Genomic DNA, 25,339 nt, shown 5'->3' with positions numbered 1-25,339 from the left:
CTAGAAATGGCACTATTTGCAACAATATGGATAGACCCAGGGGCATTATACTATACTAAGATAAATCTGACCAAGAAAGATAAATATTATATGATCTCACTTACATGTGAGCTCTAAAAAGAACAAACCTCAGATACAGAACAGATTGGTGCTTACCAGAGGCAGGGGATGCAGGGTGGGAAAAAACAGGTGAAGGTGGTCAAAAGGTACAAATTTCCCGTTATAAAAAACAAGTCCTGGGGCACCTGGGTGGCGCAGTCGGTTGGGCGTCTGACTTCAGCCAGGTCACGATCTCGCGGTCTGTGAGTTCGAGCCCCGCGTCAGGCTCTGGGCTGATGGCTCGGAGCCTGGAGCCTGTTTCCGATTCTGTGTCTCCCTCTCTCTCTGCCCCTCCCCCGTTCATGCTCTGTCTCTGTCTCAAAAATAAATAAATGTTAAAAAAAAAAATTAAAAAAAAAAACAAGTCCTAGGAATGTGATGCACAGCACCTATAGTTAATACTATATTGTAGATTCGAAAGTTGCTAAGAGAAATCTTAAAAGTTCTCATCACAAGAAATTATAACTATTTGTGTTGACGGATGTTAACTGGATATCATGGTGGTCACTTTGTGATATATACAAATACTGAATCCTTATAATTTACATGTACTATTTCAGGTATACATCTCAAAAAAGTTAAAAAGACTTAGATAAAACGGGTTAGAGTCATATCAGTAGTATTTGGTGCACATGAGATTCCAACCCTGGGTCCAAGTCCAAGTTCTTTTCCCTGCAGTGTTACCTCTCTTGACATCTAACACCAGTACAGAGAGGGACACCTAAGTTACTGATCACTTCCCTAAAGCCATTAGTGCAACTAATCCTTGTGAGTCAAGTCCTGAGGGCAGGCATAACTACGCCCTGGGCAAGGTGATTAGGTGATTCATCTAAGGTCACATAGGTAATGAATGACGATCAAAATGGGAATTCAAAACTTCTGGGCTTTTTCTAACCCATGATACTATAATTGCGCTGTAACCAAACTCAGCTTTGAATTTTTTTTAAGGTTCATTTATTTGGGGGGGGGGGGAGGCACGGCGGGGGAGAGACACATGCACATTCAACAGGGGAGAGGGGCAGAGAGAAAGAGAGAATCCCAACCAGGCTGCACACTCAGCACAGAGCCAGACACGGGGTTCAATCCCATGACATCACAAGATACCTCTTGAGCCAATATCGAAAGTCAGACGTTCAACTGACTGAGATATTCAGGCGCCCCTCAGCTTTGAATTTAAAATGCAGGCAGAAACTATACATTTTTTGCTCTATATAGAACCAAAGTAATACTGTTTACCTAATTAACCACTTCCTGAAAGGAGTTAGAAAATCTGCAAACAGGAGCTATTTGTAATTCATTTTAAAAATCAAACATGATTAGTCAATATCAAAATATTAACACATTGTTTGATTTACTGTAATTTTAAGTTTGAGAGAGAGAGAGAGAGGCAGAGAGAGAGAGGCAGAGAGGCAGAGAGAGAAAGAGAGAGAGAGAGGCGCAGAGAGAGAATCCCAAGCAGGCTCCACCACGGAGCCAAACGCAGGGCTCAAACCCACCTCCCACGAGATCACGACCTGAGCCAAAAATCAAGGGTCAGACCCTTAACTGAGCCATCCAGGTGCCCCGATGTACTGTAGTTTTAAAATGATTTCTTCCAGTTAAGTAATTTTAAGACTAGTTGCATTTCTGTCTTCATATTATAAACAGTCATTTAAAATCTCAAGTCTGTTATTTTCCCAGTATAATACGTGTCCTAAACTTCTAAGAAGTGTTTCTAAAATATACGTATTATATATAGCGCCTCTTTACCTTGTCAATGGCTACAGTCATCTAGAAACAAGTTTCAGTTTGCAAAAGATAAAATTGGCAACAAGACAGATATTTAGAAACCTGATACTGTATGCTCTATTTAGACCTTCATGAGGATATTGTACAAAGCCCTGCCTCGAACTGTGTAGAACTTTCTATAAATGATTCACTTCTAAATTAGCTGCCCTGGGTCAGCAGTGGCAAGTCTTAAATAAAAGGTGAATCATCCTTTGTACTCTTCCTTCTTCAGTACAACCACTTTTTCAGTGATCAAAATAATAGGACAAAAATAATTTTATCCAAAAAAAGAAAAGCAGACTTATACTTGTTAATCTACCAAATGACTTCCCACAGTGACCAAAAGAACATTCTTTTGCTAATGAAAGCTAACCAAAGCAACTATGTATCCAAGAAACTGTGTACCCATATCCACCTATGTATCCAAAGCAATTCTCGAAAGATAAGGTTAAAAAGATAGGGATAGATTTTAGTCTTGCCTTTGTGAACATTACAGAAACACTAAACCAAGTAAGATAAATCAAATGTGTATGGCTATATATATATCATCCTCTTCCACAATATTCTTCCAGTCAGAACTTTATCCTGGTCTAATAATGCTGCAAGGTCATGTGCCAAATTTAAAGACATCATAAATCACTGCTGTTCCCCTGGTCAGGTGCTGTCTCAAATTTTCCAGCTTTCTAAACCTACTTATCTCCTTAAAAGACTCCTCTTGACACTTAAAGTGGAAAATATAAAAGGGCAAAGAGACTATAATAAGGAGACATTTTGTATCTAAGAACAGTGTAGTATGGTGGGTTTGTGAAGTATTATAAATTCTAAGAAAAAGATTCATGATTAAACTTTCCAGTTTACCAAATACAAATTTATAAAATATGGCCATTATATCCCCAAAAGGTCCCTAATCAAAATCTTAAAACACGTTTGGCAAAATGCTCACGGAGCACTGTGTTCGTATTAGCCCAGGTAGCAGACTTACAACCCTTATAATGAAAGGTCTGTAAGCATATGGTATTTAAAAATCACCCAAAGGTGTTTGGGGGGGGGGGGGGGGGGGAGGCGGGGGGGGGGGAGTGGCGTGGCTTGCTCAGTTGGTACAGCACATGACTCTTGGTCTCAGGGTTGTCACTTTGAGGCCCCTGTTGGGTGTAGAGATTAGTTTAAAAAAAATTTTTTTTTTAAAGTAAACACCCAAGTGAATCATGGAGAATTGGAAAGCAAGCATAGTGAGCCACTGAGGGATCAGGTGAAAATGACAGCAGTCTATTCCTTACTACTATTTCCTAGGACAGAATTTCTGAAAGAGATGAGCACTTTATGGAAAAAGTGGGCCATCTGAAGCACTATAAACATCTTCAGAGAAAAAGACTGAAAAGGATTTTTAATTTAGACTAAGACACCTGAAAAGACTTTAGGAAAAGTACAAGGCAACAGGGGGAGAGAGGTGACAGAGGAAAATGCACTAGAGTGTTCCCTAGATGGAAGGATTGGGGGAAGACAAACCACTGACCACCTTAGATAATTGTTCACTAGCAAGTTTGAGAAGCACTGGGGGAAAAACAAAACAAAACCAAACCTATAGATAGAGTCAGTGTGACACAAGTAAGGGGAGCCCTCAATCTGGAGAATATGTGTCAAGATTCTTCTAAACTCAGGTTGCTCAATTCTGAACCATCTCCCACCCCAGGGATAGAGAACCCCAAGAACAAAGACTGGGATGAGGTAGAAAGGAGCTGCCAAGAATAGAATTATGTCACAGGCTCAGACACTTAGGCACAGCCCTGGCTGCAAGACTCTCCCCTTTGCTCAGAGCCGTTTATTACTAGCTCCTGCTCCCTGCTCTAAGCAGCTTCTTCCCACCCTCAGCTTGCCAACATTACTGACATTCCTGACTATAAAACTCCTGGGACTGGAGCAGGCAGAAGACTTAAAGAAGGGAGAAGAACCCAGCAATGTCAGAAGGCTTCCCGAAGAAGTTGGCAGGCTACCACAGGGTTCCACCTTCAACTCCCAGAAATGTGTCACCAAGCAGGAGCCAGGACGAGGAGTACCAGTGTCTCCTGGCCCCAGGTCTGGTGCTGACGCTGCGCCCTCACTATCTGCTTCTATTTTTACAACCACGCTATGCTCTTCCCACCCCCTTCCCTAGTGCTTATAATTTCACAGACTTCCTTAATGCCCAGGAAACTGGTTTATATATGGTGTTTCATTACCAAACACAGGAAACTTTCTCATATTTTTCTTCTTTCTCCTTTTCTAGTAAGCGTTTTGGTTATAATTAGGTGATTCCAGGTCCCAGAGTTTGTTTTTGTTTTTAACTAGGTTCCACACCCAATATGGGGCTTGAATTCAAGACCTTGAGATCAAGAGTCTCATGCTCTACCAACTGAGCCACCCAGACACCCCTCCCTACCCAGCCCCCTCCCAGAATAATTCTTAATACCATCCCTGTCACTCTCTGAAGTGTCTGGGTTTGAAATACAAATTGTATGGCCATCTAGTTATAATACATCTATTAAGCTGATCAAATAAGCATATTGCCATTTCAGAATGGTAGGACTAAAGACAGCATGGGATAAAAGGAAACACATAGACTGGGATGTTGAAAAACAGTGGTAGAGTTCTTCCTCTATCCTTTAGCATCTAAGTAATCTTCCCCAGAAGATTCTTGGAAGGAAACATCAGTGTGTAGAACTTGAGCACAATTAAAACCATAGGAGACTTGGGAGAGAGCACACAGGAGAGGGGTAGAAGGATAATCTTAATCTTCAGGCTGAATGTGGAGACTGACACTGGTCTCCATTCCACAATGAAAAGATCATGACCTTTTTTGAGATGAGCACTGGGTGTTGTATGTAAACGATGGATCACAGGAATCTACCCCCTGAAACCAAGAGCACACTGTATACACTGTATGTTAGCTAACTTGACAATTAAAAAAAAAAAAAGTCAGATGTTTAATCAACTGAGCCACCCAGGTGCACCCGTTGAGCCTGCTTAAGATTCTCTCCCTCCCTCCTCTAAATTTTTTTAATTTTTAAATTTAAACAAAAGATGGGGCACCTGGGTGGCTCAGTTAGTTGAGCGTCCAGCTTCGGCTCAGGTCATGATCTCAAAGTCCATGAGTTCGAGTCCCAGGTCGAGCTCTGTGCTGACAGCTCAGAGCCTGGAGCCTGCTTTGGATTCTGCGTCTCCCTCTCTCTCTGCCCCTCCCCCACTCATGTGGTCTCAGAAACAAATAAACATTAAGGAAAAAAAAAAATTAAACAAAAGATCCTAGGAGACTTAATGGGATTTAATGTGCACCTACTCTATTCCTTAAGAAATATATATTTTTAAAGTGTGTATAGGTAGATAATATTGAATTTTTATTTCAGGATAGTCAACATGGTGTTATTTTGGGCCTGATAAGGCTAGGAACCACTTGCGTAAAGGAAGAGGCCTGGACTTTGACTCACATTTATCTGGGCCCAAAGACATCGCTTTAGACTGAATGACTTGAATAATTTACTTTCGCTCTGAGCTCTAGTTGCTTCATCTACAGTTGGTAGTCCTTTCTAGGGCTTTGGGTAGAAACCCACCATTTCAGATAGGATAGCATGGGTTAAGTGGTAAGGATAGGTATTCAACAATTCCCTTCTTGGGGGGCCTGGGTGCCTCAGTTCATTGAGCACCCAGCTCTTGGTCTCAGCTCAGGTTATGATCTCACAGATCGGGAGGCCAAGCCCTGCACTTGCAGATAGTGCAGAACCTGCTTTGAATTTTTGCTCTCTCCTTGTCTCCACACCCCTACCTCAAAAAAAAAAAAAATCACCTTTTTAAAGAATTCCTTTCTTCTTAGTTCTTAACATAGGTTTCCCTTTCCCCACTCACCTTTACATAAAGGCAGGAAGATTAAGATAGGAGGGGCGCCTGGGTGGCGCCGTCGGTTAAGCGTCCGACTTCAGCCAGGTCACAATCTCGCGGTCCGTGGGTTCGAGCCCCGCGTCAGGCTCTGGGCTGATGGCTCGGAGCCTGGAGCCTGTTTCCGATTCTGTCTCCCTCTCTCTGCCCCTCCCCCATTCATGCTCTGTCTCTCTGTCCCAAAAATAAATAAAAAACGTTGAAAAAAAAAAAAAAAGATAGGAAAGAGAAAGTATAAAGAATATAGAAGAAAGGGAGTAAAGGGGATCATGACCATCACCTAATACCTAATCACACCCAGTACATGCTGCTAGTATCAAATGTGAAAAGCTTCAAGAGGTTAAATTAAGATTCTGGCCCTGGAACATGAAGGACCTAGTGTTAATGCCAAGCACAGAAACCACTATTATATTAATACACTATGTAGATATGTGAATGGTTTTAAGAACGGACATAGAATTATCATTTCCTCAAATTTGTTACTGTTATATCCTGTTAAGGCCACGTAAAATTAACACTGCAATTTAAGAACCTGTGACTTTTACAGATGGAGAGGATCTACAGGATCATCCTGGATTTTAGCCATTAAAACAAAAAAAAAAGTTGAGGGGTGACTGGCTGGCTCAGTCAGAGCATGCAACTCTTGATCTCAGGGGTCAGCAGTTCAAGCCCCATGTTGGGGGTAGAGTTTACTTAATAGTAAAAAAACAAAAGAAACAAAGAAAAAAGAAAGTTAAAACTATTCTTCTACATAGGCTTTATCTCCAGGGAGTTTTTTCTTTGGTTTTGTTTTTAAAGAATAGAAAATAACACTTTCTAAATGCTTGAGTTCTTGAGCCTCTTAACCAGTACTTACAGATTGGTCATACGTTTCTACTTTTAAGTAGGCTCCACACCCAGCATGGAGCCCAACAAGGGCTTACAGACTTGAGCAGAGATCAAGAGTCAGATGCTTAACCGACTGAGCCACCCAGGCGCCCTGATGGTCATAGATTTCTAAAAACAAATATTCTATCACAGACAAGGTCAAAGGTCCCTTCTTGCTTTTCACTTATCTATAGTAGCCACAAAACCTCCCTGCTGTTACTCATGCCCAAGCTTCAACTTCCTAGTCTGCATTTTAAGCACCAAACCTCAGAATACTCAGCATACCTATAACAGCAGGGCTGGGGTTTCTAAGATGAGTAAGGAAAGCCAACTTTTAGATCCCAATCCAGAAAAGCAGTGACAGTCATCCACCCTCAGTCAGCCAACCTCTGTTGTCTATTTCAGCAAGTACTTAGCCCAAAGGTATCTGTTAGTCACTTCAATCTTAAGTAGTTTCAAGGAACATCTTTTGTCACCTCAGGTGATGGGCATTTCTAAGGAGACACAGGGAAGCAAAGAAAGCACAGGAAACCTTTTCAGAAGGCACAGACTTCTTAGAAGTTATTTTAAATTGGCTTATCACCATTAAAGAAACAGTATCAGCTCTCCCAGCATGAAGGACACCCTCTGGGACACTGCAAAAACCCCAGTGACTGTCATTCACAGGCCTCAGAATCTCCTGAGGTCTACGCCCTTGCTTCTGCTACTACCAGCTGTACAGAACAGATATATAGTGTTTAAAAGTGAAAGGAGGAGAGGTTTATAGTCACAGATATGCACGTATTTTCACACATACAGACTTGTAAATTCAGAGAGTATTTTTCTAGAAGGATGGCCAAGAAAGTGGCCACAACAGATGCTTCTGGTGAAGACTAGGGAACTGTGGTTCTGGGTGACCCACTTTTTTCTTCTAGTTTTTATTTTGTGATATATTATTATTTTTCAATTAAAACCTGGTTTCATAGAACATCATTTACTCTATAGCTCCACTATGGACTTCTGCTACACAGAGAATAATTTCTGCTAGTAGATTCAGTAAATGAATGAAACAAAATTAAGAGACACCACTTTCCTTAACTTATGGATACCCTTAACTGAGAGCCAACAAGTGGATGAGAAGAGGAGGACCTGAGAGGTAGGATGGAACTACTAACACCAGGAGGAAGAAACTAGACACATTGGATTAAGAATCGATTACATGAATTAGTTATAACTATCCTGCTTATATCCAGTTTTGAGGCAACAAAAGACCTTGTGTGGCATAACCATCCCCGATGTCCAAGCAATATATTTGATGTCAGAAAAGCAGAAAAACATACCCTAACTTCTAAAATTTTATTTCAAGTTTATATTACTGCACCTTACTGAATCATACATGGAATTGTTTTCCAAAACAGTTCAAAACACTTCATTTTTAATTTATCCAATTGACAGAGAGCACTGTCAGCATTTCGGTCTTACACTTTCTATCCAGAACTTAATAAGAAGGAAATGATCTCTAAATGATTTTTATAAGAACTACCAGTAAACCAAAAAAAATTGTGAGAAGTTATTTTTTTAATGTTTATTTTTGGGAGAGACACAGAGTGCAAGCAGGGGAGGGGCAGAGAGAGAGGGACACACAGAATCTGAATGAAGCAGGCTCCAGGCTCTAAGCTGTCAGCACAGAGCCCAATACGGGGCTCAAACCCCACCCCCATGAGGTCTTGACCTGAGCCAAAGTCAGATGCTTAACTGGCTGAGTCACCCAAGCACCCCTCTGAGTGATCATTTAAATACACTAGGGTCTCTACAATTTCAAGGATTTCTTTAGTCCATCCACTTGCAAAGCAGAGAGAACTTTCGCTGTTTTGTTTAGCATTTTAGAAATAAAAACAACAACAACAACAACTCTGGTTTGAAGTCTTATTCAGTTTCATTACTACAACTTTCCTCTGTAGCTATAGCTTTGCATTTGTGGAATCAAAATTACATGCTAGGTATATACGCTGAGCAGTAAACGTACACATGGCTCAATACTTCAGGGCTCTGCCATAACTTTCCCAGCCATATCCCAACTCACCTCTCTTTGATCTCTGCCTACCATATCCCCATCAGCATATCTCGTACTACTGGTAACATTCTTCATTTTCCACCTTGTATTATCAACATATGATACTTATCTTCGTTTGCCTTGTTACCACCACACCTATATATTGTAAGCTCCAGGAGACAGGCACTTAGTAACTTCTGTATTTTAATGCTTTGTGGATTCAATTAAAAATAAATGTTACGGGGGCGCCTGGGTGGCGCAGTCGGTTAAGCGTCCGACTTCAGCCAGGTCACGATCTCGCGGTCCGGGAGTTCGAGCCCCGCGTCGGGCTCTGGGCTGATGGCTCAGAGCCTGGAGCCTGTTTCCGATTCTGTGTCTCCCTCTCTCTCTGACCCTCCCCCATTCATGCTCTGTCTCTCTCTGTCCCAAAAATAAATAAAAAACGTTGAAAAAAAAATAAATAAAATAAAATAAAAAAATAAATGTTACCTTTATGTACAAACTCTGGAGAAACATTCAGGCTGAAAAATACTTTGGATCTCATTTAACCCAGTGGTTTCCAAACATCTATCAATAATAGATGACAGGCCAGGGATATAAGGGAAAGGTAAAATTCACAATATGCAGGCCCTAGCCCAAATCTACAGAAGTGGGGCCCAGAATCTCTGGTTGTTTTAAAGGTCTCCAGGTGATTCTGAGATGCACCAGGTTTGGGAATCACTGGTCTCGTCTACCAAACACATATTACATATGGAGATACTGAAGCCCAAGGAGATCGAAGACTTGCCCAAAGTTGAACAGCAAAGTAAACAGAAGAGCATGAACATCAGCAGAGGACAATGATGAAATGGAAACCACCTGGCAGAGTTCAGAATGAAATAAAAGATAAGCATTAACTAGATCATCATCCTAGACCATCTTTCTATCACTGAATGTAGCAACTGCTGAATAGCTTTTTTGAAAATATGGGGTTTTTTTTTAAATAAGTTTTTTTAAGTATGTACCTCAGAATATTGGCCTAAGGAGTACTAGGCAGGAAAAAAAGGGGGACGGGAGGGGGGGGGGGGGTAAGTTCCACAGTCAAGTAAACATAGGGAATGAGAAACACCAAGCTTTTTAAATGTTTAGTGGACTTCTTAGAGCCTTTAATATGTAATTATGAGTATACAAAACACATCTCCCCCAAAGTTATCCGACAACTGAAGACACTTTCTATAATAGTATTTCAAGAGATTAGTATTCCTTGGAACACATTTTAAGGAAATTCTAGCTTAACCAGAAACTAAGTTTCTAATCTTCGAATTGAACTGGAGGAAAGGGCTAAATATTTTTCACCTTTATGTTCCCAACATCAAATACAATACTGGACTCATAGTGAGCACTCAGATAAATGGACTCCTTCAGCAAAAATTGGTTAAAAGTAATCAGGCACAGGTTTATTTGGTGGGTAAACAAGTTAAAAAGTTGGATTACAGTAAGTCTCACCCAACTCCAGAATTATAAAACATTTAATACCTGGCATTGACCTAGATGTTTACATAAATGATTTCATTTATACTTAAGTCTTTTATGGTAGCTCCTAGCAACACTATTTTACAGGTGAACAGAAACCAAGCAGCCACTAACTTGCCCAAAGTCTCAAAGAAGTGGCACTCCCAAACACTGAGCTATATTGTCATTCAATGCTTCTAGACAGGGGCAGGGAGGGGGCGGGGGCAGAGTTTAAGGATAGGCACAGAGGAGTTAAGCATGACAACCTCACAGAGGGTTATCCAGAAAAAAGTACATACATGCTTATGCTAGCAAAGCTTAAGAAAAAGGTCCCTTTTTCTTAAAATGCAAGAAATATGAATGGTTAAAAAAAAAAAAAAAACACTTTATAAAAGCTCCGAATAGGCCAACAAATGCCCAGTCTGGCTGGTGTTGGTCACTGACTCAAGAAGTATCCACCTAAGGGGTGCCCAAGTGGCTCAGTCGGTTAAGTGACCAACTCATGGTTTCAGCTCAGGTCATGATCTCACTGTTCAGGAGTTCAAGCCCCATGTTGGGCTCTGCATCTGGCAGCATGAAGCTTGCTTGGGAGCTTAAGTCAGACTCTTAACCCACTGAGCCACCCAGGAGCCTCTATATTTAAAAATTCTTAAATGGGATTTAAAAAATATTGGCACCCAGGTGGCTCAGTCGGTTGAGCGTCCGGCTTCGGCTCGGGTCAGGACCTCACGGCTCAGTGAGTTCGAGCACCACATCGCGCTCTGTGCCGACGGCTCAGAGCCTGGAGCCTGCTTCGGATTCTGTATCTCCCTCTCTATCTGCCCCTAACTCACTCGTATTCTCTGTCTCAAAAATAAACATTAAAAAAATGCTTTTTTAAATATTGGCAAGTATTGATAATTGTTGAAGCTGGACACCTGGGAGGTATTATACTATTTTCTTCCGCATGTATTTAAATATTCCATAATAAAAAGTTAAAAATGAAAAAAAATTACTGCATACCAACTGCTAGTCCCTGCCTAGAGCAGTTCTCAAATTTATGGCAAAGACAGGCAGTAAATCAACAGTTATTCAGTTTGTAAGATTTATGGAAGCTAAGAAAAGAGGCAAGGAACCTTGAGGTGGGCATGGGGATGGGGGGAGGGGGAGCTCTGGGTATGGACTTCTACGTAAAAGTGCTTTAATTAATTAAACAAGGAAGCTTTTAGACTGAGGTTGTTCTAATACCTCGGCAGCCTATGTAAGCAAACCAAAATCTACACCTGCAAATGCCTCAAGAATACAAAACCTAGAGACAACCAATCACAAACCACCAACCAGGCTTTCCTAAACAATGCAAAAGAATTGTGCTTTGCTTCCACATCTCTTCTGTAAAAACCCTGCCCCTCACTCCCTACACTCCTAGGAGTGTAGAACACTCCTAATCACTTCTGTTTTGGCACTGCTCAATTCCAGTCGATTTTGCTCAAGTAAACTCTTAGGATTTTTAATATGCTTCAATTCATCTATTAACACAGTTAATAGAGAAAGACAAGGGGAAAGATTCCCAGGGAAAGGGAAGAACAATGCATAAAAGTCATAGGGAACTGAAAATAGTCTCACATTTTGGACAGGCCATGGAAGAGATCTACCCTTCCCTTAATTAAGGAAGTCTTCAAAATACCTGTCATGCCCACAATGCTCTCCACTGGGACTCCTTAACCACTGTTCACCTGCCTTTGTACACATGCCCTACAGGCTGGACCAGAGAGAGCCCCTGATCCACAGGTTCATGGGTCCTGTCCCACCTGTTCTGTACCCAGACTTGCCAACACAGAGACTCACTCTCAGAGAAGTCAATTTTGAGACAGAATGGGGCACAGAAAGTAGACAGGTAACAAAACAAGACAGAGATGAGGCAATAAGAACCTTAAAGGCACAGAAATCAAAAGGCTGAAAGGCATTAACCAGTCAAGACAAGAAAGCGGGGGTGGAGGGAGGAAGAGATTGATTGATTGAAATGGAAGGTCAAGGACAGACTTGTTCTTGGTTCTCCAAGTCTAAAGCTACTGCTTTCACCTGGACAGCATGAATGATTGTACAGTTGTCCATGGAACCTGAATGTCCAGCTGCAGAGGCTATCCTGAGCTTCTTTACCTCCCTATACATCCTCATATAAACAAACCCACACATACAAATTGCCTAAGATAATCCAAGTGTCTCCATCTCCTGCTATCTGCAAGAGCCTTTCATGTCTACTCAGGATGGTTGGAGTGGTGGGAAGGAGTGAGGGAAGGCAAATGGACCAGCCGTTAGCCTCTGAAGTGGCAGGGGAGGAGTGTGATTGGCCACTGCCCAGGGATTCAGACTTTAGGATTAGCCACATACCAACCTCAGGGGATTTCCAGCACAGAAATCAACAGTTTTATTCATTTCTAACCCTCCTGACAGCAATGAGGTCTAGAAGGCAGCTGATTAGATTCTCCCACTTCTCAAAGTCTTTTGAGTTTTTTGTAAAAATAAATAAATGAAGCTGATGTTCATGAGGGACAGTAAGCATATATATTGATTGTAATATATTTAGAACTTATCAGATGGTACTATGCAATTCCAGAAAATACCATCATATTCAACTTACAAAAAATGTATAAGGAAAACATAGCAAATGAATGGTAAATTGGGTTTCTACTTTATAAAACACAAGTCAAAGATCATTCCTCTGCTGAAAAACATTTGAGTTCTTTTCACTGCTCACATAACAAAATCCATACAGCTTCAAGGATGTTTGTAGTCTCATCATCTACATCTTCAGCTCCTACTGTATCTACCATTTACTTATCAGACTTTCATGGAGCAGCTCAACTATCTAGCTACCCTAGGGACAATATTTAAAAAAAAAAAAAAAGTCCCAGCCCCTCCTCCCACCTCCCCACCACTGCCGCCCTGGAAGACAGGAGTAACTAAATTCAATTCAGTGTGTCAACGTAATGTTAAAAATCATGCAATAGTGGGTATTACACCTAATCTAGACTGACAAATTCACAAGGAAGGCTTCTTGGAGGAGGTCACAGTTGAGATCGGAGAGGTGAATGGGAGTGATCAGAAATGAGAACAGCACAAGAAAAAGCATAGAGAAATGAACAGTTAAGTATTCTGGAATATAGAGGGGATGGTTAGAAGAGATTGGAGCAGTAAGCACAAGACAAGACTTAAGAGGGAGGCCGGAATGGAGACATTGTTTAGCTGGTGGGGTATTTGTGTTCTCCCTCCAAAATTCAAATGGTGACTCCCCAAAGGGGATGGCATTAGTAGTAGGGCCTTTGGAAGTTACTTAAGCCTTGAGGGTAGACCTTATGATTAGTGCCTTATCCGAAGTTCCAGAGAGACTACCAGCTCCTCCCACCATGGGAGGACACAGTAAGGAGGTGCCAGCAATGAACTAAAAAAGGGACCCTCACCATAAGGTGCTCATGCACCAGCTTTTAGAACTGTGAGCAAGAGACTTACGTTGTTTAAAAGCTACACGGTGATATGGTTATAGCAGCCAGCAAGGAATAAGGCAGGAAGTAACTGGGAACGCTGAAGGTTTCTAATAGGTATGATCAGACCATCAAAATATTAAAATAGAAGATGGGCAGGATCAGGAAAATCATTTTCAGGGTGCCTCTTTAGCCTCAGCATTGTAATAATCTAGCAGTAACAAATGTCAATACCCTCCAAAGACCACCAGCATTTTTCACCTCTAGTTTATTGTTCTTGGCATCAAGGGACACAGCATGCCTTGAGGCACCATGGAGGGGTCTGAGTAAGAAGATGCTAGAAAGGATCTGGACTCCTGTGAGGTGATTTGCGAGCAGCTCCAAGGAAACAGGAGTCTGCTCTAGATAGGGTGCCATCAAGAAGTAGGGCAATTCTAGGACTATTTTAGTAAACCTATCACTAAGGTGGGAGAAGTTATCAAAGCTAAAGCTAGGATTATTAAAGGAGCAGCAATCATTTAGATCAGTCACCTGGTCTGGGGGGGGCAGTAGGATACCTGGTGATTTTTGTGGTTTGAAAAATGTTCATGTTTTGTTTTCTGTCCAGGTATGATGACAGAGTAGTCTTATGATTAGAGAGCAGTCTTTTAAGTAGTGTTTGTTTTTGTTTTTTAAGTAATCTCTACATGCAACGTAGGGCTTGAACTTACAACCCCCGAGATCAAGTCACATGCTCTACCAACTAAGCCAATCAGCCAGGTGCCCCCAGAGTGGTCTTATTTTTTACTTGACCCATAAGTCACAAAATGGTCTTATCCAATTTTGATGTTCTAGGAAATCATTTATGCCCGACAGGAGAACACCAAGGCCTACCTGTAAGAGTCAGGCCAGCTCCCAGACAGCAGGGACTGCTTTTCTCACTCTTACACTCCTATTTAGATCTGTTGGACTGGCTTCAGAGTCCTCATAGCTCAATGGTAAAATTCACACTGAATTCCTAGTTCCTTCATTTTGTGTTGTGGTTCCTAGGAGGGACTGTAAGTCAGTCAGTGAACCCCATTTTGCTTTTGTCTTCCTGGATTTCCCATTCATGAAACAGAAAGACATGGTTCCATGTTGGGATGAGCACTGGGTGTTGTAAGGAAACCAGTTTGACAATAAATTTCATATTAAAATAAATAAAAAAGAAAGACATGGTTCCACTTGCCAGTTATCTGCATTGCTGGGAAATTATAAAGTCTGCAGTGCAGTTCATGTTCTCCAGATGTGCCACATAAGTACAGAATATTGACTTTCACAAGAGCTCAGTGCTGATGCCAGCAAGTTGAAAAAAAGCAGTTTCTGGGAAGCTTCACAAGGCAGCTTCACTAACTCAGCTAGGAAGCAATTCTGCTTGTAAACAAAGTCTCCAACTTCATAATTTCTGGAATTTTTAGAGATGCAAGAATTAGATAAAAATAAATCTTAGCTTCCCAATTTCCATACTTTGCCCTCTTACTCCCCTCCACCTTCAAGATATGAGGGATGCTCCTCACTCCTACCTCCATCAAAAGCTAGTCTTTCTTGGGGCGCTGGGTGGCTCAGTCAGTTAAGTGTCGAACTTCGGTCCAGGTCAGGATCTCACGGTTCGTCAGTTTGAGCCCCTCATCAGGCTCTCCACTGACAGTTCAGAGCCTGGAGCCTGCTTCAGATTCTGAGTCTCCCACTCTCTGCCCCTCCTCCACTTGTATTCATTCTCTCTGTGTCTCTCTCTCTCTCTCTCTCTCTCGGTCACACACACACACACACACACACACACACACACACACACACACAATCAATAAACTAGTCTTCACACTGCAATATGAAAAAATTAACATCTATGGAAGATATCAGTATTATAACTGGTACTAAAGCTTCATACTAAAGCTACAGGATTTTAAGTACTGTGAGGATTCATTATTCAATGAATATTTGAGCTGTTTTGGATACAATTATAGGCCCTTTGGGGCTAGGTCTGTAAATAGACAAAATCCTTGCCTTTGTGGAGCTTATATTCTACATAGGAGAGGAAAAAGACAAGTTCAATATACATAGGATGTTAGTATCAGGGAAAATTAAGGAAGGAAAGGAACAGGGATGCTGTCATTTTAAATGGGATAATCAGTACCAGGCTCACTGATAAGGTGACAGTTGAGCAGACTAAGAGGAACAACGTTCTGCAAAAAGAGGTTCTGGTAAAGACAACAGCCCTAAGGCTCCAGAGTTCAAGGAACAGCTAGGAAGTCAGATTGGCTGGAGCAGAAGGAACAATGATATATTAGAGAGGTATCAGGGCCCGTAGCCCATAAGGTTTCAGCTTTTGCTGTAAGTGAGATGGGGAGCTATCAGAGTTTTGAACAGATAGAAGTGACACAGAATGTGCCTCATGGGAGGCAACTTTTGAGATTTACTATAGAAATGGGGTAACAGATGAGATGGGACAGGTGAAAAGGTAAGGTTTGCTTTGTTGAGAGGAATAACAAAATTGCAGGTTGCATAAAAAAATAGCTTGAAATTAAAATCACAATTCTTTTTTTTTAATTTTTTTTTTCAACGTTTATTTATTTTTGGGACAGAGAGAGACAGAGCATGAACGGAGGAGGGGCAGAGAGAGAGGGAGACACAGAATCGGAAACAGGCTCCAGGCTCCGAGCCATCAGCCCAGAGCCCGACACGGGGCTCGAACTCACGGACCGCGAGATCATGACCTGGCTGAAGTCGGACGCTTAACCGACTGCGCCACCCAGGCGCCCCTAAAATCACAATTCTTGAAACTAAAATCTGATCTTCCCAAGAATACTGCTTTACTGGCTTGCTTTACATAATTGAGAAGTTAGATTTGCTTGACCCATTCATTCAATGATTTAGTAACATATATATGTACAAATATAACCAAATCAAAGGAAATTATTTCTGACATTTGTAAGGAAACTAAGGTTTTGGTTTCTGGAAATGTAAGGTATCTAACTACAAAACTGATTTCTCTAAATGCTTGTTCAGATTACCTTTCTCCAATCTTTCCACATAATAGAGAATTAAGAAAACAGGTCATGGAATAAACTATTGTCAAACAATCACAGTGGTCAAATATTCAAAATGCCCCTTCAACAAATTTTATGACTAAAGCTCAGGAGTTTAATGATCAACTCCTTTATATAACCTGAATATTTTAAATGATGGTATTAAACCTTTTGTAAAAGTATCCTTTTTACAGAAGTGAACTGCTCTTTTAGGCAAGATTTACTTTTCTCTTTTTATTGAATTGCTCATTTAGTTGTTTAGAAAAAAAATATCAGCTGAAAGGGATTTCTGCATAATTGGCCATCTGTTTCAAGGTAATGATCACAGACTGCAGCCTACAAGTGATTCATAGCTTAGATTCATAATTTCCTTAGCTTCCTCCTTCAGAGACCTTGAAATAGGTGAAATCCAAATTAGTTTCACAACAGCATTTTTTTTTTTGAGACAATATTTTTGTGGGTAAGTCTGAGGCTTTAAAATAAGTTCTTCTGGGTTTGCATTTGGAATTTGAATGCAGTTACCAAGATCCTCATAGCTGCCATGTAATGGACTTGGAACCAGGAAACCTGCATTCAAATCCTGGTTCTGCCCAATACCAGCTCAGTGACTCTGGGCAAGCTACTTAACCTCTCAAAGCCTCATTTAACTTAACTATGAAAAGAACCCTTACGCCATTGCTATGGTGAGCATGGAATGACCACACTGTAGACTTGCATGCCTAGCACAGCCATGGGCATGTTATGAACTCCCAGTAAATCTGCCATACCTGAAATCAGGTCAGGCCTAGTCCTTCCTTTTCCCCCTCCTTAAAGAAGGTTCAACTTTTTATACAGTGCTATTTCTAACCTTATAGCCACCTCTCTAGGAAAAAGGCAGGACTTCAGAGTTAACAATCGTTGAAAAAAAGGGGGTAATTTTTTGTTTTGTTCCCCCGACCACTCGAAAGTTTATACTATGATTTCCCCCTTGAGGGCAGGGGGAAAGGAGATGGGAAATGGGAGCTCACCATAGTGCATTTTAATAAATTACTTGTTTCAAAATGAACTATGGAGATATTTAGAATATACTATACTATGATGACCAGTATTTTATCCTGGATATACTTAACTATTCTTTTCAACGTTTATTTATTTTTGGGACAGAGAGAGACAGAGCATGAACGGGGGAGGTGCAGAGAGAGAGGGAGACACAGAATTGGAAATGGGCTCCAGGCTCTGAGCCATCAGCCCAGAGCCTGACGCGGGGCTCGAACTCACGGACCGCGAGATCGTGACCTGGCTGAAGTCGGACGCTTAACCGACTGCGCCACCCAGGCGCCCCTATACTTAACTATTCTTAATCCAAATGGAAAACTCACATTAATGTTGGCTGTATACATAAAGTAACATATTTGGAATTAGAAAAATAAATCAACTTTGATATAGCAGGTTTAGATTATCTTGGAATTTTATCTAATTCAGTGCATTTGAAACTGAAAACACTGAAAATGACTGCCAAGCTGTCAGACACCCTGGAAAACTTGGGAAGCAATACAGCAATAGAGGTTCGTGGAATTTGGAGTCAGGAGACACACACATACACCTGGGTGTAAACCCAGGCTCCACTACTTCGTGTAATTTCGAAAAGTTTGAGAACCTAAACACCTGTTTCTTCTCTGAAGCAGTGATGATAGTAATATTTTTCAGGAATTAAGTGGATTAAATAAAGTCATGCATCTTGAGCTCTCAATATTGATAACGAAGACTATTAATGCAAAGCAACTAAATCTAGAGTTCCTGGATACAGGAGAGACATTTAAAGTTGTCAGTTAAATATGCTAACAAGCTTACTTAGCTTAGAAACCAGAAGATCCAAGTTTAAGTAACATCCCAGGTTTTTTTTCTTGTTAGTTATGTGACCTTGCAAAGACCCAATCACTTTGTACTTAGCTCCTCACCTGTTAGGTATTAGTAATATTAGTTACAATTTGTTAAGCATAGACCATGTACCATGCAGTCTGATAAGTTTATTATATAGGAACTCCATCTTTTTAAGGTTATTTTTGAGAGAGAGAACGTGTGCATGAATAGGGAGAGGCAAAGAGAGGGAGACAGGAGACGGAGAATCCCAAGCAGGCTCCATGATGCCAGTGCAGAGCCCAACACGGAACTCGATCTCATGACCCCAGGATCATTACCTGAGCCAAAATCAAGAGTCCAACGCTTAACCAGTGGAGCCACTCAGATGTCCCCAAACCCCAGTCTTTACAACGCTTCAAGGTAGATGTTACCTGATTTTTAAGATTTTACTTATATCTCCACACCCAGTGTGGGATTTGAACTCCTAATCCAGAGATCAAGAGTCGCCTGCTCAACCAACTGGGCCAGCCAGACATTCCTGTTCTCATCTGTTTTATACATGGCTGAAAGGGAGGGAAATTAAACTTGTTCGAAGCCACACAGCCAGTAAGTAGTAGAACCTGGACTCACATCCAGGCTTATGGGTCTCCAAATCCTGTCCTTGGCTACCCAATGAACTACCTGTGCCACCTGCCTCTCCTAAAGGACTTTGTTCTTGTGAAAGAGCTTTTCGAAATTGAAATATCCTTAAAATATTGTTACTATTCTAAATCAGTATAAATAATTCACAAAATGGGTTTGTGATTTGCCCCTCGGCTCCTGGGAAACCTGAAAGAACAAAAGGTTACACTTCAAGCGCTCTTTCATCTCCCCTTGGAAGTTTGCCGTGACCTCAATTTTACTTGAACAGGTCTGATAAACAACATTAAACAACTGAAATCCAAATGCACCTCTGTGCCATTCAAAGGCAGCTCTCTATCCTCCCTGGAGTCCAGGGCAACATCTCGTGCTCTTCCTCGAAATGCGGACAAAATATTTTTTGCGCTTACATTTGCACTTCGCGGGAGGAAGCATAAAGTAGCCCCATAAACAGCCACATAAACTAGTGCTTTCTGAATCACGCCCACGGCCAACTCCAGCTCCAGGCACGCAGGCAGCCATTCTAATTAAAGCAAGTTGCAGCCCCTTTTCAAAAATATGGTGCAAAATTTTGAGCTGATTTTCCCTCTGAAAGTTGTGTTAACTAGTCCCAAGTAGTTAGCTATAATACTCTCTAGTTATCCACCCTTGGTACAACAAATTCCTTGGGGACGCCACCAAAGGGATTCTGGTGTTTGGTGCTGACACCTGTGGGGCTAAGGGGACCTCGGTTTGCTATCACCTGGAAGGTGCTTATCTCTCCACTCCTCAATCTGGGAGATCCTCAGCGTGACCCTCTCCCGACTGCATAGGAAGGAGAGTAAAGTCCAGATGCAGTCGAGGGTGTCAACTTGCCCAGCCGGAACTCCACTCTGGGGAGGCGCTCACGCCCCGAACGGCTAACTCTGGGACAAGTAAAGCATATTCACTTACCTGAGGAAGAAAGGTCCGGTTTCCCAAAAGCCAGGGGCCTGAGGAATGTGACCTTCTCGGGGCTGGGACTTACCTTTCCCCTCCCGCGAGGCCCTCTGAGTGCCCCACCAGCGCTGCAGGTGGACTCCATGCCGGGCTCAACACCCCGGCTCCCCGCCAGCCGGGGCCAATTTAAGCCGGTGCGGCACGTGGGAGACGCGGGGGGCGCGCGGGAGCGCGCGCGCCAAGCTGATCCGGAGCACCTGGTCCTTACCTCCGACGCCGAAATCTCGAACACTGCCGCAATCTTGGCATAGAGCTCCTGGATGCTGGAGAAATTCTCCACTCGGCCCGTGGCGCTGCCGTGCGCCAGCTGCGTGTGGAAAACCAGCTTGTGTGTCGGAACCGGGGGGTCCGGGAGGCTGCCGCCGCTCGCGCCCGCCTGCTCGCCCTTCACCAGCCGGGCGGTCTCCTTGGACTTGGTTTTCATCTTTCTCCGCAGCCCCAGGGGCATCTTGCCTAGCCAAGGGCGGGAGCCCACCTGTACTGCCAACCGCCGCCTCCCCGGCTGGATGCCGCGGACTTTGAGCTCAGGCCACGGGGCTCCGCGCAGGTAAAAGTCGCCGCTGGGCCAATGGCAGAGGTGCTTCCGCCTGGCCGCGCCGGGTCAGCGGCCCCCTCCTTCCTCGCGAGGAGAGGCACCTGGGCCGCAGCGGCCACCTGCCCTCCCAACGCGGGGATCTGGAGACGAAAAGTTGGGCCCATTCCCGATTCTCATCTACCGGCTTCTCTCCCCGCCTTTTAAAAAATGCCAAGATTTCCGTAAAAGCCTTGGGATGCTGAAGCTACAGAACACATCTTAGAATGCAAACACGCTGGCCTTTCTGGTAGGACCTCACACAGGACTGGGCCATTGGGGATAGGGAATTAGGTAGAAGTCAGCTTTCATCGGTCTTCTCTGAGCCTCACACCCTGCAGGGCCGAGTTGGAAGGGAAAGTTTTGAGATTGGTGCCGCATTAAATTCACAGTCAAACTCTCTCAGCCGGGCCTCGGCGCCTCTCAGTAACCCTTTTTATCCCCCACCCCCATCCCCACCCCCACCCCCTCCGGCAGTTTTCTCTCCCAAAGGTTCAGCGCTCTTCCCAAATCATGTGCTCCACTCCCGCTTCTGGGTCTGTGCAGAGCACCCTGCCTCTTAACTCTGCAGAGAAAAACTGGAGCTATTCTGTGCAGTGTGTGAGCCACCTCAATTCCCCACCCCTCTGTGTAACTTCACGCACCTCTGGTCTCCAAACTCCGGAGAAATCTCTTTTTATTTGACCCTTGCACTTCTCTCTTCTAACATCTCTATTTTTTTTTTTCAACTCTAGTATAATTAAGGTTCAGTGTTGTTAGTTTCCGGTGTACAATATAGTGATTCAAGGATTCTTAAGATCTCTATTGTTAAGCTACCTGTTGGCTCTTGTCCTTTCCCTCCCCATCTGGTGCCACTCACTGGTGGTCAGAAGCCCAAATCTTTTACACTGTTTTCAAGTCCCACCTTTGTACTTGCCTCTAGCTACATCTTCACAACAAAGCAAAAACAATCTTGACTTCTAGGCTGCTCTTCCTCACTTCCCCCTTTGCTCTTAGACTTGCTGTGATCAGACTTTGGCCCAACACTCCACTGAAATTGCTTGTACTATGATCAGCTTCTTAATCATCAGGTATGATTAACTCTTTTCAGTCTTTATCTTACTTGACCTTTTAGAGCATCTGACAGCCTCAACCATTCCAGTCTTAAAACATGCTTCTGTTTTAACTTACCTCTATCCCTTTTTCTAACTGTTACTTTCCAGGAACTGTTTTCTTAAAGGCTATTATTTTTCCTTACCCATCTTCTCTTACTCTGCATGCTCTCCCTAATGACCACACCTATTCCCTTGGTTTCAGTAGATGTTATTGACTTCCAAATTTATATCTGCAGCTCATACTACCGCAAGGGGAAAGTACTTTAGAAAACTTAAAGTGAGATTGTACAAACTAATCCTTTTCACTCAAAGCATCTTTTTTTTAAACTCTTGATTTCAGAAAATAGGATAATGTACTTAGTAACCCAAACCAGACATCTTTGAGTCATTACACCAAACTTTTTCTGGTTCCCTCCCTCCTCACATCAATTCAGTCCTGAAAAATCCATGTTTCCCAAATCAAGGTTAGCAGAGCAGGTGTCCTAGAATAGGGAGGGGATCTATTCTTTAGGATAATTTTAATATTTTTGTTTTCATGTTCTATGACTTAAAATTAGTGTAAACATATTCCAGTTCATGTGGACTTTAAAACTTAATATAAAAATATTCCGGTTCATACTCTCTGAAAATGGAATACTACTTCAGGATCCCAGGGCTTGAATTTGCCTTTGTGTTTATGATTGCTATTGCACCAAATACTATTACTTTGTATGGTGCTGAGAAAAGAGTAGAGAAAACCTAATGTGTAAATGATGCATTCCCATCAAGTGAAAGCCAGATAGCTTCACAATATATTGTGTGAATAAAAAGCTCACTAGAGTTTGATTAAAGTTGGAAGAGACAAAGGGGAGCCCTCTTACACTGTTGGTGGGAATACCAACTGGTGCAGCCACTCTGGAAAACAGTATGGAGTTTTCTCAAAAAGTTAAAAATAGAACTACCCTATGACCCAGCAATTGCACTACTAGGTATTTATCCAAAAATACTGATTGGAAGGGGCAGTGTTTGTAGCATTGTCAACGATAGTCAAATTATGGAAAGAGCTCATATACCCATCAACTGATGAATGGACAAAGAACATGTAGTGTGTTGGAATGTTACTCAGCTGTCAAAAAGAATGAAATCTTGACATTGCAATGATGTGGATAGAGCTAGAGTGTATTATGCTAAGCAAAATAAGTCAGCAAGAAAAAGACAAATACCATATGATTTCACTCATATGTGGAATTTAAGAAACAAAATAGATGAACATGGGGAAGAGGGGGAAAAAGGAAGCAAGCTTTTATAAAAAAAACTCTTAACTATAGAGAACTGAGGGTTACTGGAGGGGAGGTGGGTATTTAGAAGGACACTTGTGATGAGCACTGACCATTATACGTAAGTGATGAATCACTAAACTCTACTCCCCAAACCAATATTATATGTTAACTAGAACTTAAAATTTTGAAAAAAAATCTGATATTTATGAATGTTTTAAACATAATCATTTTAAAATTATATTTATCTATTCTATAATTTTTAAGACTTCAAACATAATTCACCTACTTTGAATTAATGAGAACACAAATATATTCATAAATTATATTACTGATTTTTAGTTTTAAAAGAGAATAAAAGTAGGATGAGAATTGAGTCTTCCTAGGGTATATGGCAGGTACATTCTCAATATCTAAGAAGTGTGAGGGAACACAGGATGTGAAAATAAAAACTTCAAAGAATAAACTGTGTCAAATAAAATATCAAGCAGAGCAAAAGTATTGGCACAGGATGGGAAGGGTGGATTCTACAGCCCTTCAATTCCCTTTAATTTCCAAATCCTGTCCTTCTTTGCCTAGAAACTGAAAGTGTTCCTTGAGGCGTACATTAACTTCAACTTCCTGTACAATCTCACTTAGGGAACCAGTTGTATCAGCCATAGTCACAGAAGGAAACAGATGGTACACTCAAATTAAGAATATTTGGTTATGGTTTCAACGTGTATTTATTTTTGGGACAGAGAGAGACAGAGCATGAACGGGGGAGGGGCAGAGAGAGAGGGAGACACAGAATCGGAAACAGGCTCCAGGCTCCGAGCCATCAGCCTAGAGCCCGACGCGGGGCTCGAACTCCCGGACCGCGAGATCGTGACCTGGCTGAAGTCGGACGCTTAACCAACTGCGCCACCCAGGCGCCCCATGGTTATGGTTTAACAAAGGGACTGGGCAGGTGGTAGTCAAGATATACTCCTAACACAGTATAGTATGTACCCCAGGGCTATTTCTATCCCAAAGTCCAAAGTGGTAAGGAATTAAAAAGTTCTATAGGCAAAAACACCTTAAGAGGACCTGTTGACATTTGTTTGGAGGAAGCCTCTAGGCAGAGGCAATCTAGAAGAAAAGCAGCTGGGAAAATGGATAGCCTGACCCAATATTCTTAGACCTGAGCAAAAGGAGCCCCTGCTCCAGCCCCCCTCCAGCTGCACAAAACCCTACAAGGTATGGAGACCACAGAGTCAAGGGGCAGTGGCCACCCAGGACCCATACTGTCCCTTCTAGACCATGCCTTTAATAATACCCAGGATCCCAGATTTCCCTCCCAAGTGTCCCCAAGTCTCCTTCTGGAAACCTGTATAGGCTTTCCTAGGCTCCAGGCAGCCAGCACTGCCAGAGCACACAACCCTATCTCTGGGGGTAGTCAAGGAGCAGCTCTTTGTCAAGAAAAGTTGGGGCAGGGCAAGTGGGTGTGGGAATATACAAAGCTGGGTAAGAATATAGTATATAATGGGGTAGGCTGCAGGCAGCCTTGTTTCTTCCCATGTCCCAACTCTCTAGTGTGGAACTCTGATGAACTGAGGAACTCTAAATTTGAACTTCACCTTTCAGATCATTATGAAAATCTATTAGTTAAAATAGGAGGATAGAACATGTATTATTTGACAATCTGTTTTTAAAGCAATTAGTTGTAGTCAGTTTTCAGTAATTAAAATATGGTATCTGGAGCCCCTGGGTGGCCCAGTTGGTTAAGCATCAGACTCTTGATCTCAGGTCATGGTCTCAGGGTCCTGAGTTAAAGCCACTTTAAAGAAAAAAAAAAAAAGATATGGTATCTGGGCCTCCATTTGTACTCTGGCCTCAGACCCCACAAATGTGCCTACCCTGACCTCATTCTCCTTCCTGCCTCAAATCAACATTGAACTAAACCAGATGCCAGAGGAAAGAAAGTCTCTGTTGATATGGCCCAGGCTACCGATACCACCAGGAAAAACTGAAAAAGATTAAGGTTGATCTAGAGAGGCTGGCACACCAGCCCACCTAATCCCTATTTTTCCTTAATTCCTAAAATACAATCTATTGTACTATAAGTAGTGCTTTACAAGAGAGTTTTGAATTTGCATATATGGTAAATTGTCTACCTAACCACACAGTGCCTTGATGGTAGAAACCATGTTCCATATTCCTCTTTAATATCCTCTCCAGAATCTCACATGGTATTATGTGTATAATAGATATCAGTAAATATGATTGATAAAATTGAACTCTCTTAATACCTAAAATAAATGAATTCACTTCAATTAACCA

The 25,339-nt window shown here is 42.1% G+C and overlaps 1 protein-coding gene across 3 annotated transcripts in view; it reads right to left on the bottom strand.

Moving 5' to 3' along the window:
• The window catches only part of GIPC2 (GIPC PDZ domain containing family member 2), an 85,255-nt gene extending 64,688 nt beyond the window's left edge, over positions 1–20,567 (bottom strand). For 2 of the 3 annotated variants that reach the window (XM_003990249.5, XM_045036062.1), the window contains exon 1: positions 20,326–20,567. In XM_003990249.5, coding sequence (XP_003990298.1) covers positions 20,326–20,565 — 240 coding nt within the window. In that variant the 5' untranslated portion in view covers positions 20,566–20,567. Of the gene's footprint in view, positions 1–20,145; positions 20,289–20,325 lie in introns of those variants that run through there. The other variant, XM_019837287.3, reaches the window with a different exon arrangement.
• Positions 20,568–25,339: the final 4,772 nt, after the last annotated feature.

The sequence above is a fragment of the Felis catus genome, chromosome C1 (genome assembly GCF_018350175.1).
Source record: "Felis catus isolate Fca126 chromosome C1, F.catus_Fca126_mat1.0, whole genome shotgun sequence".
Lineage (NCBI taxonomy): Eukaryota > Metazoa > Chordata > Mammalia > Carnivora > Felidae > Felis > Felis catus.
This window is presented reverse-complemented; position numbering and strand designations above follow the sequence as displayed.